The 15,891-nt window shown below is 34.3% G+C and overlaps 1 protein-coding gene across 1 annotated transcript; it reads left to right on the plus strand.

Annotated features, from left to right (window-relative positions):
- The first annotated feature begins 6,295 nt into the window (after positions 1-6,295).
- Positions 6,296-9,892, plus strand: LOC132201142 (uncharacterized). The gene is made up of 4 exons (XM_059627082.1): positions 6,296-7,135; positions 7,588-7,832; positions 7,898-7,999; positions 8,060-9,892. Exons 1-4 carry the CDS (start codon positions 6,718-6,720, stop codon positions 8,489-8,491), a joined length of 1,197 nt encoding a protein of 398 aa, XP_059483065.1. The 5' UTR covers positions 6,296-6,717; the 3' UTR covers positions 8,492-9,892.
- Positions 9,893-15,891: the final 5,999 nt, after the last annotated feature.

The following is a 15,891-nucleotide window of genomic DNA, read 5'->3' on the forward strand; positions in this document are numbered from 1 at the left end:
GTATCTGTAGGTTATAATTAATATTATTTTTCTGGACATATTGACAAAAAACAAAAACATAATCACACGTTTTGTTTTAAAATATTTAAACAATTGTTATTTAAAAATAAAATCATAAATTTAAAATTAATTAAAATAAATTTTAAATTTAAAAAAATGATGAAATTTAATTATTATAATTAACTTATTTATTTGTTTCAATTTAATTAATTTTAAAAAATATGCAAAAAATGTTTTTAATTTATTTTTTGATGTTATCTATGATTTTGGCAATCCTATTTGTTAACCTTGGCAAAAAAAACTAAAAATTGCAAAAATTTACAGATTGTTTATATTTATGTATTTAATTTTGATCGAAAAAGAAGAAACGCTAAGAAGAACTACTAAAGATTGCATATACTCATAATAATAATAATCAATAATAATGATTATTTAAGTGTGCAAAATTCTCAGTAACTATAAAAGAGAGAATAAAACGGATTTTTCCAATACATAAATATATAAATTTGTGTGCCTTAAAAAATAAAAAGGCGCATCAAGCCGTGACAAAAATAAACACTATTTTTCCCACTTCACCTCTTTGCTGAATATCGAAAAGAGCGCCAAATATAAATTATTTCTAGGTATTCCTTTGAAAGCTCTGTGCGAAATTTAACACCAAAGCAATAAAAACAAAATTAGCATATTTTTCTCTTAACCTCTGCTCACACTTTTTTATACTTGCAGTTTCGGTTAGAACTTACGCAAAAAGCGACATGTGCCGAAAGATTGTATAGCGCCGTATCTAATTATAAATTTTACGATTCCTGCTAGTTGGCATTCAATCTGCCGAATGCTAATATACCATTTGCCGCGAAACGATCCATTCCTAATGCTCGTCGGGCGATAAAATTTTGTGTATATTATCGTATCCGCAGTAACATAATTGGACGCAAAGCTGTAAAAGAGTTATAAACACAAATGGAATTTGCACATTTACAAGCGCTAAATTAAAAGATCCACCAGCAAATTGTTTATTTTCCTCATAAATTTCGACTGTTTTGCCCTTTTTAGTGATCTTTATTAAAATTTGCGTCATCAATGGAAAGTTGATAGAAGAGCAGGTTGTTTGTTGTTGATGGTGAGATTTCTATGCACACCATCGGGCCAATTAGTAGCTTGGTTCTCTCACTTGTTTATGCATAGGGAAGATCCCTTTGAACATGAAATCGTCTCCATGGTAAAGATCTCTCTCGCGAGAGAGGCAATTGATTTGAAAATGCGAGCAACAAAAAGGAGCACGGCGGCGTTATTCGCCTTAATTGCATTTCATTGTAAACTTTGCAGACGACTCGTAAACATGCACGGGGTGTTTACAAACGGATTCTCAGTCAGCATCGTGCATGGAAAGATGTGTTCATGCATGCAATGCATGTCAGAGTTCGTGGATGTGTTACATCTCGACGAGCTTTGCGAGAGTCACGTCTTTTTAATTAAGAGCAATAATTAATTAAAAGCCTCGTGCTCGTCGCCGTAATTACGGGCGCGCTTCAAATTAAAAATTCCCTCCATTCAGCTTTATTTACCAGAGTGTGCATCTTTTAGAATCAAAAAGGGTATAGAAGACGCGCGGAGAATCCTGCTTTCAAGACAACTAGAGCGGCAAATCTTGAGCATGTTAGAGGAGGTGCTTGGGATTATGTTAATTATCACGAGCATATATGAAAGCAGAGGGGATGGCAGCGATAACCTCTCTAAATGGCTGGTTATTTATGTTAATTACATTGACTTCCACAGCGGTTGAGTTGGGAACATTTTGTGTTTGGTATTAAAATCAGTGATAAAAGCAACTGAAAGCATGATTTTTGGTTTTGTAAAAATACACTATGCAACTTTTTGTATTCAATCTTAATTTATCGCGCCTGTGAAAAAGACAAAAAAATTTCAAAACAAAGTCTAATAAATACAGAATTGTTTTAAGTAAAATTAGCAGTCTTTAAAAATTATTTTTAAATTTATAATGAGAGTTATTTTATCACGTTTTATGAAAATGTTTAATGATGTTTATATTGTTTTAAATTTTATTATATTAAATTTAGTTATAAATTTTTAATCATTTCTATTATAATTAATTGGAATTTTTAAGTTAAAAACTTGTAGAGTATTTAATTAGGTTTTTAGTATTAAATCACACAGATTTTTTTTTACAACTTTTTCGTGTTCAGGTGTGAAATATTGTGGATAAAAAAAATGTTCATACTAGTTGCCAGCTCAAATCGAATAAGTATATCACAAAATTTATACTTAAAATGAATTAGGTGCCCCCCACCCCATTTTTTATTGCTCTCAGCAGCCGGTGCCCTCTTGTGAAGAAGTGTGCTGTGCTTTAGCAAGTTGTTTGCTTGCGAAAAGCCAATTCACCATTCACCCCCTCATTAACAATATGTGTCTCTTTTCAAATTTATTTTCAGCTTTTTCTATACTTTTTATGTGAAATTTTTTGCTGTGTATTCATGTATATCAGATGGAGAATAATTGAATAAATATTTATTCATTTTATATATTTATAAATCAGAGAACGTAAAATGTTATATATGAAATTTGGACCGCAAAGTAACCTAAAATCTGAGCTTATGAGAAGAGAATGAATAATTACCAATAATCTGTAGTAATCCTCTAATTAATTAATTAATCAATTAATTAAAAATAAAAGTATTTGTTGATGGGAAGAAAGTTCTCCTTCAATTAATTTCTAATTAAAAAAGTTATAACAGTTTAGTTTTAAACTTATTTTCATAACACTCCGCGTGGAGTTAACCGAATTAACCACCTTCCTTCCTTCTCCCTGATCCCACCTTTTTAAAATCACCATGATTGAATCGCCCTGGGCAAGATGCAGTCGGAGCACAGGTAACGAGTTAAAAATTCAACGCTTTGCTGCCCCCGGGAGCCCAAGTGGGAAGAAACATTCCTCGTAATCTGCAGCGGAGAGCAGTGACGTAGAAATTATAGGGCTCGCTCTGTCTGCTAAGAGTGTCTGCCGCTACTCTCGGAGTGCCGAGTTTCCTCCAGCAAATGACACGGTCCTCATCAAATATTGTTTTAACTCAACCAAAGCCCAGTTTGGCTCTCAAGAACCTGCAAAATCACGACTCGCGCTCTGGGATTAATTTCAAGCTTTTTTTTCTGGGCTCAAGATTTCCGCATAGGCACGTCGGACACTAATGGGAAATAAATGTTCCAAATTACAATACAACCTGTTAAAGGGCAAAACGATTATTATCTCGGTTGATACTGATTAAAGAATATGGGGAATTATTAATAATTCTTATTATAAAAAATGATAACTCTTTTTATTATTTTATTGGTCGATCTCCCTACCAAAGTTCCCCGAAATGCAAATTCAGATCAATTAGTTAGCTAAGAAAATTTTATCTTAGTACGAAATAAGAACAAATTTGCAAGTTGTGGAAAAAAACTGTTGGACCTGACAATTTTCATTTTACTCTTCGTGCATTTAATTTTTTTTCGGCTATAAATAAATTTGCAGTGCTTCTTACATATTTTTGTCTGGGAAACTATTTTTTACAAAATTTTACAAATTTTTAGTTATAGACTATAATATTGGTTATAAACTATCATCTAATAAAAATGTGAGATGTATTTAAGCGCAATGAACAACATTTCAAAACAAAATTGTGATTAAATCATGAGTTTAATGAGCAGAAGGAGGTTGTATGCATTCAAGCGGAATTGAAACAGAAGAGGAGCATGTGTTGTGCTGAAGGTTGTTAATTAAACTTTTCATATTAGCTTTCAGAGCTTTTTGCAACTTAGTCGCTGCTTTCTTCTTGGAAATGCAGAGTGCATGCATGCATTGCTCTCCCTCCCGAGGGCAATAATTAACCATACGGGAGCATCCAGTTCTCATCCAGGTTGGGCATTATGTGGAGTGCGAGTGTGTCGGCCGAGGTGCATTATGCCCGTTGTGCTGCTGCATGCAAACAGTCCATTATTAAACTACTTAAGCCGCCGAACAATATATTACACGCCCCACCAGCAAGGGAAGTGGCGGCCTGCTGCACATAAATGCATGAATTTATGCTTGTGCGGCCGCCGGTTGTGATTCAATAAAGCCGTTCACCACTCTGGACTTGCTGCTTGCCTAAGTCACCTTACAGGCGAGCGTATAGAGTAATTATTGATTCATGAGTAAATGTACAGTCTGTAAGTACAATAATATTGTCAGAGCTCCGATTGGAGTTTTTTGAGCAAATAATTTCTATGTAAAATTTAATAAAATATAATTTTTCAGTGAAATTATTTTATTCTAAAGAGCATAAAATTTTTTTCCAATCACTGAATCAAAGTGGTAAAGATTAATTTTAAAATCATGTCAGGATACATTGCATCAAAAAATTGAGGTCATTTTTTTGGATATTATTATTTATTATTGTTATTTTTTTATTATTTATATATGTATTTTTGAAAAGTTTTGCAAAATATAAACTTGCTATACGTTCAAGAATGTGCTTGATTAATTAATAATTTGTGATTTTTAAGCGAAAAAGGCAAAGTTATATGGTAGACACCATTCGTTGCAATATAGACGTAATTTTTTTATACAAATAGGATGAGGTTAAGATTTTTTTTTTAATATCCTAGGCTTTTTAATTTGATTAGGAGAACAAAGTCAGCTGAAATATTACAAAATAGCTAATATACACATTTTTCCGTAGGTAGAATTTGTTATTTTCCTTGAATTTTGTGATTATTGGCTAAACTCTCAAATATAACATAAAAATGACGAACATTAATTCAGCATTTCAGATTTAATTTTTGTTTTGTTTTACAATATAGTTATTAACGTGCAATAATTATACAGTTTCTTTTCTAGGTAAAAATAGTAACTGGAGTTATAATATAGTTATAATAGAAGTCTAAATATTGTGAAGAATAAACAATGGTAATATTATAACTTTGACCTTGCTGTGGGTACTGTAATCTTAAAGGCGCAGAGTCTGCTGCGTAAATAATTATCTTATCAATTCCTCTTCCTCTCCGCGGTTCGTATAATCATCAAACTGTGCCAAAAACTGGTACTTCAATAAAAAGCAGATTAGTAGAATGGCAAAATAAAATTCGCACAGGGCAGCGAAATATTTCACAATTAGGCCAAAAGCCGTGCTGCTGCGGAGAGCTGTTAATTATGTGCCCACTTGTGCTTAATTGTAAGTTAATTCGCTAAAGGCTCCCGGCGGCAAAGGGGCGAAAAGTTAGTGCGTCGTGTCCTTTGTCAAGACCGGCTGCGCCCCAAATGTTAATTGTCGGCAGTATCGTCATGCAAGTAATGCAATTATACCTTCTGACTGAGGCTTTGGAGGGTCAGTGAAGAGGAAGGGCCGCTCCAAATATTTCGTGAAATAAGAAGAGAAAGGGCGCGTCAAAGCGCAGCAACCCTCTCCGGGGCTCATCTGGCCACATCCACCCCTGCTTTAAGTACCTATCAGACAATTATTCAATAAAGTGCGCGTCTCGTGCGTGCTTCCTAAATTTGTGGAAGCGAGAGTTGCTGCAGGATTAGCGTTGTATAAAAAAGCAAAATAAAGCGCCAATTTTCAATGAAAAATCATTTATGGTTGGGCCACAAAATTTAATTTGTCAACCCTTACCCATTTTTTTTTTAATGAAACAGGTTAAACGATAAATATTTCTAAAAATTTGAAGTAAAAAATGTGTTTTAAGTGTATTTTGCTTTATTATGTTTGAATTTTCAGAAAATTGGTGATTTTTTTGGTTTTTTGAAAACTAAAATGTCCTAGCAAATGGTGAAATTATGAAGTATGTTCTTGCTACAATTTCCAAAATAATGAAATGTCAACTAATGTTATCCTTTACCAATCCCTACATTGCAATGAAAGTTGTTTCAAGTTTTATTTCCAATTGGCATAATAATTAAAAAATAAAAATAAAATTAGGAAAAACTTATTTTCTTACTCTATATAATAAAAAATGTATTTAACCTTCCCTTCGCTTCCCTTTAAGTTTTATAATTACTGACAATAATGGCTGATAAGACACTTGTCTTGCAAAAAACTCGATAATAAATAATAATTGCTATCAATTGGTGATACATTTTTATATATCTATATATATGTATATTTATTATTTATATATTATTTGATAAACTTTTGTTTTAATTTCTTTTTGGTACTTATCAATATAATTTACATTGCTTATGAATATGATTTAAAAAAAATGCTAGACGCTAGACGAAAAAAATTAATTTTGTATTAAATATTATTTCAATTCAAATTTAATATTTGCCTTATTGTAAAATTATTTATAACTTTTATTTTTTATTAATTGATTTTTAATATTTTACAAAGATATAATTATGTCTAAGACCAAGGCTGGTTTCATTGATTGTGAAACATGTAAAAAGTACATTGTTCAATGGTGATGAACTCATGATTTACAATATCACGCCGCTTTAAGATGACGTAAAAATCACATGCTCTGCAGTTACTGGCTTGAATTAGACTTTCTTTCGCGAGTCCGCGAGTGTCGCGAAAAAAGTCGAGCACAGCCAATACCATTTAATTACGATCCACCTCATAATCAAGTGGGACTTTTACCAAAAGTCAAAGTCTTTGGTGATAAAACAGCAAGCTCAGCGCTGCTTGCATCAAGTGTATTCTCATCCATCGCACTGTCCATTTCACTCGTCTCGCAAAAATGAGTCTGCCTAATAGCAACGGCTGTGTGCCGGTACCACCGCCATCACCTCCACCTTCACCAACACCGGCGCCCTCTTATCTCGGCAATGCGTCCGGCGGTCCATCGAGACCTTCGATCACCACCAGCCCTGTGGGAACGCACGAAGATAATTTCAAAACCCTGATCAAGAAGACCAACGATGAGGTGAAAAAAGACACAAATTCGTGCGTCAAAGGCATCCGAGTACAACGGATGAACCGAATCTTGAACACCGCCCACTGGCACAACTATTCCAACTCCAAATCGGAAGTGGCCAGCCAATGTTCGGGAAGGGCTCGAGAAATGCACCTTTTCCTCACGTCGCCTCACATGGATGATATTGTGAACGGAGGTTTGGATTTTCATCGAGATGCCAAACAGGGAAACTTTGGAAATGGTAAAATATATTTTTCAATAATTAGTTAGACTTTTAAAATTTCACGACAATATCGAACACTTAAATCCAAAACTTCTGCATCAGTTTACTAGTTTTTCTGATGCCTAAAAAATTAATATTAAAAGGTATTGTGGAGAAGGAATTAATTGAAAGCTGTTAAACTTATGTTTTTCTATATTATTCCATTCGCCCATTTCAAATAAATGTTAAAATTCCAGTTTTTAATAAAATATTTTTCACATACAAATGTAATTTAAATTAATTATTTTTTACTTTAACTTTTTTTAAAGGGCTCTAATATATCAAAATTTGAGCTTATTAAAATTTTTGCCATGGGCTAGTCAATCTATTGCATCTGCATGTGAAATACATATTCGTCATAAGACTTTTTTTAAGTCGTACTTTCACATTGATTTGTTTTTTCCTCATTGCAATTAATTTTATTTTTACAGGCTTGTACCTTACGGAAAGTGTCATTAACGCTAGTCGATTTTCATTTCCTTCAAAATTTGGATGTGACTCTCATAAAAATCCAAAATGCGAGACGTGTGTGCGAAAAATGCTGGTCTGCCGCGCTGTAGTAGGAAAGTCCTTCTCAACGAGAAACCCGACCACCCTTCCTCAGGGCTTCCATTCGGTACAAGGGATGAAAAACGGCAAACCGGCGCCAATTTATGTGATTTTCAACCCCAATCAGGTATTATTTTTACCTTTATTATTATATAACAATTTTAAATTCATTATAATTTTAATCATAAATAGGTGATTCCTGCCTTTTATGTTGAGTTCACCACCAATTTTGGAGGAGGTGGAAGAGCCAGCAATAATAATAATTACAGCACACAAAGCACTCAAAGCCAAAGGGTGTGTAAAATTGAAGTTTAAAATTAATTTCAATGTTTTTTATCATAATTTTTTTAATAGGGTGGTTCTGGTTCTGCACACATTCCAAGCAACAGAGGTGGGGGTTACCAGCAACAGTGGCAAAGCGGTGCCAGAGCTGCAACAAACGGCAGAAATGGTTCTTCCACTGGTTCCAGGGGCTACAACCCAAGGGGCAGTGGCCGAGGCGGCCACCAGGGCCAAGGACGCTCTTCAGGTGGAGGTGCGCGCGGAAGGAACACTTCAAATTCGGGAAACACCTTTGCCGACATTGCCAGTCAAGTTGCCTCAACTGTCTTGCCAATGGTCACGGGAAATGCCCCGCCAAGGATTAATGGTCAAATCGGCAACGCCAACGTCAGTATGGGCCTTGGGACAAATGCAGCAGGCCGGCCAGCCTTTGATTTCGGTTTGAATGGAGGCTCCTGCCCTGGTTCCCCAAGTTATGGTCTCAACTTTAGCCTCGGACTGTAAAAAAATCAACAAAATCTTATAAATGATCCTCTATTTTAATTTGATTGCTCTTTATTAATTTCAAATTTAGTTATTTTTAGAAAGAGGGAAAAAAGTTATCACTTATTATACTATGTTAAAAGCTGTTAAGAGAGAGGACTCATAAGATTTGATCCAATTTGATCAATGTTTACCTGAATAGTTTTTGTATTAGGAACAAAATTAAAAAATTGGAAAATTTGTGATAAAATTTAAAAATCCGCTGTATAATTATCATAGCTTGCTATGAGCAAGAATGTTTGAACTTAAATTTGTCCATTTTCATTTTGTGTTCATTACTCAGGCGCGCGAGCTTGCTAATTACCGGCTGCAGATCGACTTTTTTAAACAAAGCAATCTTTATTATGCAAAAATTGGCCTGGACGTGCATTATGCAGACGCACAATGAGGAACAAAGGTGTGCGCTTTGGTTATCAGAGAGCGCGCTAATTGTTTTATGCACCGAAAGCAAACGGGAGGCGGCAGCTGCGAGATGCATAAACCTTATTAGCACATAAAAGGGCGCTCTTTAATGCTCTCGGTGCCCACTGCATTGCCTGCATTCTCTGAGCCATCACACGGCTCTTTTGTTGCGACGTTAATTACGCGCGTTCAAACAGAAATGTATATTGAAAATTCATTTTTATAGAGTAATGGCTATTTTTCTCCTGTGTTCATAATTTAAAATCCATGAAGATTAATTTAAGCTTTAACTCTTTAGTTCGTAAATAAATCAAGTTGTTTTTATTTTATCATGCTGATCTTTCCTCCACATTTAAAACCAAAGGTGTGAGGTGTAAATCCAGCTCAACTAGCCGGTATGAAAAATGAATTAAGTAGAATAGTTCCATTTCCAAAGGATGTAACTTTTTTGTCACATAGTTTTATAAAATTGAAGAAAACATGATTTATATGCCTGTGGATAGTAGTTGTGAAAGTTAATTAAATTTAGATTATTAATTTGCTAAATTTATTTTGTATTTTTAATGTATTATGAGTTACAATTTTTTTTTTAATTAATTACATTGTCAAAAAATGGCATTGAAATAAACCGATTTATTTGAGTTATTATACGAATCTACGAAAATTTAAAGATATGGCAATTATTGTTCTCTAAAAGGTGCCAAAAAAATTAAGAACAATTTTGAAACTATTTGTATGAATAAAATATTGTTACATACAATTATTATATTATGATTTATTATTTTGTTCTAACTAGTTGGAAATTGTGTTTATTAAACAATCACAAAGGAAATTGCTTCCCATAACAGGAATAACAGGATACATCTTTTATACATAATACAAAAATTAAACAAATTTATCTAATACCTTGTTACATCAACAGTGTCAAAATAAATATAATTTTAATAAAACTGAGTCTTTCTCTATTTGTACTTTAATTAATTTTATTGCCCTCACTTATAAAGATTTATGTCTGATTCTCCCCCTAAACAAATTAAAGTCCTCAGATCAGTTCTGCTTCACATTGTAAATTTTGCGCGTCTGCTAGCAATAAATTTCCAGCTTAAAATGCGCAAATCTCATTAAACCGTCCCTCAAAATCAAAACTGCAGCAGGGCTCAGCGGTCCCCTTGCTTGTTTCAGGAGGAGAGGGATGCCCGAAAATAAAATCATAATAAAACGCCAAAGGTGCGTCGATCAAGAGAAGGCCATTGTTGTCGAGCTGCACGTGCAACAATGCACCCCCAGGCTTCAGCGGCGACCACGACAAAGCGTCAAATTTTACTACACCATGAGGGCTGCTGCGGCCAACAAAGAATTTTCGGCGCTCTTTTGTGTCGCTGTCGCACGCCTGCTGTCCTGCCTCCTCAATTTTCCCTGCGTAATAAACCGCGTGGCCCTGTTATTTGTGTGTGCAATATTCAATTTACAACTCAGCACTTGCTAGATAGACAATGAACAAAATATAAAAGAAAGAATATGTGAAGTCCCCTTGGCATTTGTGATGAATTGATTGATTTTAATAGAAGCCCCAGTTTTAATGACGAAATTCCAATTTTTAATTCAACAGACAAAATTTAACATAATTTAATAATGATATTTTATTTATAAAATTGATTTTTACGCTATTTCTTTTCTTTGATTAAGATGCCAACGACTTAATTTTAAAATTTTAAGGACATGCTTTTGTGGGGAAACATTTTGAATGATAGATTGTCTTATGCTGTTCGTTTTTTGTCACAGAATTATATTTTTCAAAAAGCTATGATACATCTGGACTTGGAAATAAAATGATTTATATTAAATGATTTAAAAGCAGATAAGAAATTTATTAATTGATCCAATCAATTTTTCAAGAATTGGTGTAAAACCAGCAGAGATAGGTTGTTCAATTTTAGTTGCAATTTGCAAATGTACCACAAGGCAATCTATGAATTTTTGAGTTGCATGATTGTAAGGGTTACAAATAAATTAAAATAGTCAAACATTAAAAAGTGAGAGAGACTTATTTTGATGCACACGTTTTTTGTGTAAAACTGGTGTAAAAATATTATAGTTGCAAGTGAATCCTGGTAATCTTTGCCTGAAACTAATCATAGAGATTCAATGATAATAAACGTGAAAATTTAAAAATATAGGAGAATTACTTCATTACGCAAAACAATAGCGCAGCAGAGTTGGCTTGTTGTCATAATGTGTAACTTGTAGGATTCATATTTGTTTTTTGTTTAAAATTAAATTTTTTTGCCCTTCCTAAATTGAGGGATCTTGATTTACGAATTAAAAATACATTTTTTGATAATGTTTTTATTTAAACTTTGTAAGTAAATCTTTAAATTTATCATAAAAAATGAGAAAAATTTAATTTAGTGGAAAAAAATAGTAATAACTAAATTTTAGAAATTAAAATTATAAATAATAATTAACATTTTTTTTATTATAACTTTACTAACTATTTATGAATTCTATGGTAACAACTTGGCAAATCTAGTCTTAAATGATTAAAATAATGCAATTTATGAAGTTTTTAATCTCTGTCCTGCCGATGAAAAGGGTGAGTGGGTGTCGATGTGTAAAATACGCATCGCAAAACTCGGCCAAACACAAAGTGTGGGCGTCTCACACGCGCCGCTCCACAAATATCTCTCTCTGGAGCCGCAAATTGGAGAGGGTGCTGCGCCTGCAAGTTATTTACGAGCGAAACGCGATGATTTGAGTGGCACCCTCAGGTGAGCGGCCGTGTGTACGACGAGGGCTCGTCCAACTAGGTGGTGAAAAGTACGTCGTCGCCAGCAGCAGCAGCAGCCACCGCGCGTCGAATTTGCGGCGAGAGCAAAGTCTGGAGGAGCCTTTGGGGTTTCCGCCGCTTCTTGTTAGGCGGCGGCCGTGCCAATATTCTCTGGTCAGCGAGAAAGGGAAGAAGGTGCTGCTGGGCAACTAGCACCAGGTAAGGCGATACCCGTCCGTCCGCACACCAACCGACCCCATTGATTTGTCCGTGTCAACAAACAAGTACAAAGGTCGGTGAAAAGGGAAGGCAGGTAGGTGTGCGTCTTTCTTTTTCCGATTCGATTCCAGCTCGCCCTAATCAAATCGCAGTAAAAAACGTTGAGAAGGAAAAAAGATTTGGTGCGTGGCTCCCAGCTTAAATCGCCATCACTTTCCCTCAATATAGGTTGCTTACCAACAGGATGAGATTTTTATTCATTAACTACCGTTAACTACCACCATGCGCAAAAAGCAATTAATTTTGCTTATCTTACTTTCTTTAATTAATTTTCTTTTGCCTATTGAAGGGACAAAATATCATAAGTGATATTTTGAAGCTTTCAATTTATAATACACTGAATTTGCAATTATTTTACAAATTTTCATTAATTCCTTAGAATTAAAAAATTATATGGAATTGCTATTAAGTCAAATTATCTAATTTGACATTACAAAACTATGCTGGTGAGACATAATCATAATTTGCTTGGAAAGTAGTGCTGCTTACATTTATGTAATAAAATTAATCGTTTACGATTATTCTTTACAATGAAACTTCAATTATTGTTCAATTAAATATACATAAATTTGCTCCACTGCCAATGTGGCCAAAGTTGGTGAAGCTAAAAACTTGAATTACATTGCATGTTAATATTTTTTATTTTTTTAATAATTCCGTTTCCAATTGATTTCATGTACTTCATGTGAAATCCATCAGAAATGTATTGAATACGGCAAGACGTCCACAATAATACGAGGATGCTTTTATTTTTATCCTTTATTACATTTTTTGCAATTTATTTGGAGACAATTTTAACTAATAATTAATGTATTCCATATTCACTGAGGTAATAGAAACGCATTTTCTTTCCATATTTTATAACTTCACAACGATTATTAAATTTTGTAGGGTAAGCTTTATTTTTACAAATATATAAAGTGCAACCTGCGTATAGCATATCATGTATGATAACTAAATGTTTATTCGTACACTCCATATTATTTGCAAAAATTTATTTATTTAAAAAAAATTCACCTGCAACTTGTAGACTGAGGTTGAAATCGAAGAGTTTCGTATGAAAACAGATTCATTAGAAACAAGGCGCAATAAAATCAAACCATAAACCAATCAATAAACGGGCAAGTGGAGGAAAAGAGCAGGAGAAAATAAATAATGTAATGCTCACGGCGGCAAAAGCTTTCTCATCTATATAACCGAATAAGTCTCTTTCTCTCCTCTCACTTGGATATATTTTTGATGCGTGTGTTTATTGCGAGGTATATATAAAGTGTAAGGTCTGATCTCGACTCAACGAGAGGCATTTGCGTAGGTACACGAGCGGATAGAGAGCGCGCGCGAGTATAGACATTTGAATAACAATCGGTTTCGTACCCTTTGATTCCTTTTTATCAATACATCAATGACAAGCCGCCGCTCTTCTTTCCCTTCCCAGCAGTTTTATTTTTTACACATCACATCGTTAGATTTATCGCTTTTACAAATAAAAATCATTCAGTTCGGCAGCCATTCGACGTGGTGTTTTTCTTCTTCTTTATGACACAAGAGAGCAGAGCTGCCGGTTCGTGCGCGTTTGCTTTCGGCGTTTTTTCCACGTGAAGGTATCAAAATTTATGCCTCGCCGTAAAGAACAAAAAGAAAATAAGTTGTGCCGGGCGCAGTGTGTTATGCTGCCGTGTAAAACCATGCCATGATATAGCTTATTCTCTTACACAAACACTTTTCCATTACATAAATTTATCGAGAGTTACACAGTGCGTGTGGCCAGCAGCCAGAGAGGATCTCGCAAGTCACACAAATGTATTTGGTACTTTGGGTCATAAAAAACGCAAGAGGCAAGCCAGAAAAGTGAATTGAGAAAGATGCGTGTATCATTTGAAGAAATGGGAAATTTTTTTAGCTTATGCTTTCTCCACACGTTTTGGAAGAAGTTTTGTAGGAAAATTAAATCGATTGAGAGCCGTTTGTTTTTGAATAAAAACAATTTTTTGCAACGAGGAAAAGCCCTAGTCTTCATTTCCATGATCATCTCCTCGAGTGTCAACTTCTTCAAACTTTTATTTGAATTAATTTTATCAATCATGAGTCATCATGACTCATAATATTGGATAATAAAGACAATGCCTATCATATTTGTGTGCTTAATGCAATTTTATAGTATAATATAATATTGAAAACTAAGTACAAAACTGATTTTCTCAACCGAATAAGCAAAATTTTTTTGCCTCAATATTGATCACAATTTTTTTTGGCTATGCATAAAAACCTGTCTAAATCAAGAGCAATTTTCAAAAGTGTAATTTTGGCAAAAAAAAGGATCAAAATAATTAAATTGCAACGGATGATGTTCCTTGAATTGCTGGTTCTCACTTAAAAGTGAGCAAAATCTTGCAAAACCTTTTTTGCTTACATTAGGGGGGAGAAAGGAGATCAGTGTCTGGTCACACAAGAAGTGCGCGCCTAATCAACAAATGGCCATTGTCCGGCTCAAGAGCTGAATGGCTTGACTTTTTTTCCAGTTGGCGAAATGCATTGCATAGGGATGAGCCGTGCGCGTTGTCATGCCGAGTGTCTGTCGCCGGCCGGGTACTACAAGAGAGGCGGGTCCTTTGTTGTGCACACACAGCACCACCTTCGCCACCCATCGCAAAAAGTAAGGGCTCACATCAAAGTCGCAAAACTCAATATCCATTGTATGCTGGATTTAACTCGTGGCTGGTGTTGAGGGATGACGGCTGCGCTTGTGTTTCCTCCGAGGGTTCGTCGCTGCCTGCCAAGGGTCTTGCAATGAATATGAATATCGTGCACAAACACACTTATTATGTTCTCTGAATTTACATACATACATTCACGTCTACTTTATAAGGCAATCATTATTACGGTTGAGAAATTATTTTTTAACTGCGATTTTGAGACACTATGTGGTCTCTTACCATGCACGCCAATACCTTATTAAGTTTTTTTTTTACAATTTAGCACAAAAATTAAAAAAAATAACTGTATATTACGATTTTTTATAATAATATTTATATAGCTAAAATAAGTAACTATTAAAAATCAGTGGTATTATAATTTTATTTTACTTAAATCTGTTCAATTTGAAAAAAAATATTGATGAGAAATATCTTAATTATTTTACCTAAAAACATAGTCAACCTTTGTAAAACCAAAATTTTTGAGCCCCATTAGCGTTTTTTTGCAAAAATTATAAAAGGAATGAATAATTTTATAATTATCTATTCAATATGATAATGGAAAATAGAATTACAATTTTGTTTCAATTTAAAAATGACACTAGGTGATAGAATTTGTGTTACAATCGTATAAACTTTTTGTGCATTTAAATTTATAATAATTTAAAGAAAGGAACGCATTATTATTTGTTTCTAGTGTGAAGCTAATTGAAGTCTTGTTGAGGAAAATATTATTTACAAAGACGCATACAAACCATATAATTGGGCGCGCATGTACAAAAGTAATACACAAACGAGATACGCGCGTTAAGGATGCTTTTTAGTACAATTTGATGGTCACGCTTTTTATTGCTGGTGTGTTATTGTGTTGCTCATGTGTATAATAATAATGGCCATAATAAGGTCAGCATCAGATAATGCGCGCGCGGGATGCAGCCATAAAGTATAAGCTGAGCACACACGGCGCGGCAGAAAAGAGAGGCTCGTCTTGTTACACAGATTGATCGTCGGCGCGCCGCAATATAGAGGTGTTGTGTATTATATGGCCAAAGATAAATATACAAAGTGTGAAAAATTGTTGCATGCATGTATTTTAAATCATCGGCAGCTTTTATCGCATCTGTTAAGCGGACCGCAGAGTGATGGCCAGGCCGCAACACTTTGATTTACGATCTCGGACAAAAGCCATCCATAAAACTAGATTTCGTCCCAGTCCGAGA

The sequence above is a fragment of the Neocloeon triangulifer genome, unplaced genomic scaffold (genome assembly GCF_031216515.1).
Source record: "Neocloeon triangulifer isolate White Clay Creek 2 clone unplaced genomic scaffold, ASM3121651v1 ptg000014l, whole genome shotgun sequence".
Lineage (NCBI taxonomy): Eukaryota > Metazoa > Arthropoda > Insecta > Ephemeroptera > Baetidae > Neocloeon > Neocloeon triangulifer.

What these genes read in the sequence shown, in the direction of transcription:
- LOC132201142 (XM_059627082.1), top strand. Translation starts at nt 6,718, where the DNA reads ATGAGTCTGCCTAATAGCAACGGCTGTGTGCCGGTACCACCGCCATCA. An exon ending in TGATTTTCAACCCCAATCAG is followed by an intron (nt 7,833 to 7,897) that starts GTATTATTTTTA and finishes AATCATAAATAG; the next exon opens with GTGATTCCTGCCTTTTATGT. An exon ending in AAAGCACTCAAAGCCAAAGG is followed by an intron (nt 8,000 to 8,059) that starts GTGTGTAAAATT and finishes TTTTTTTAATAG; the next exon opens with GGTGGTTCTGGTTCTGCACA.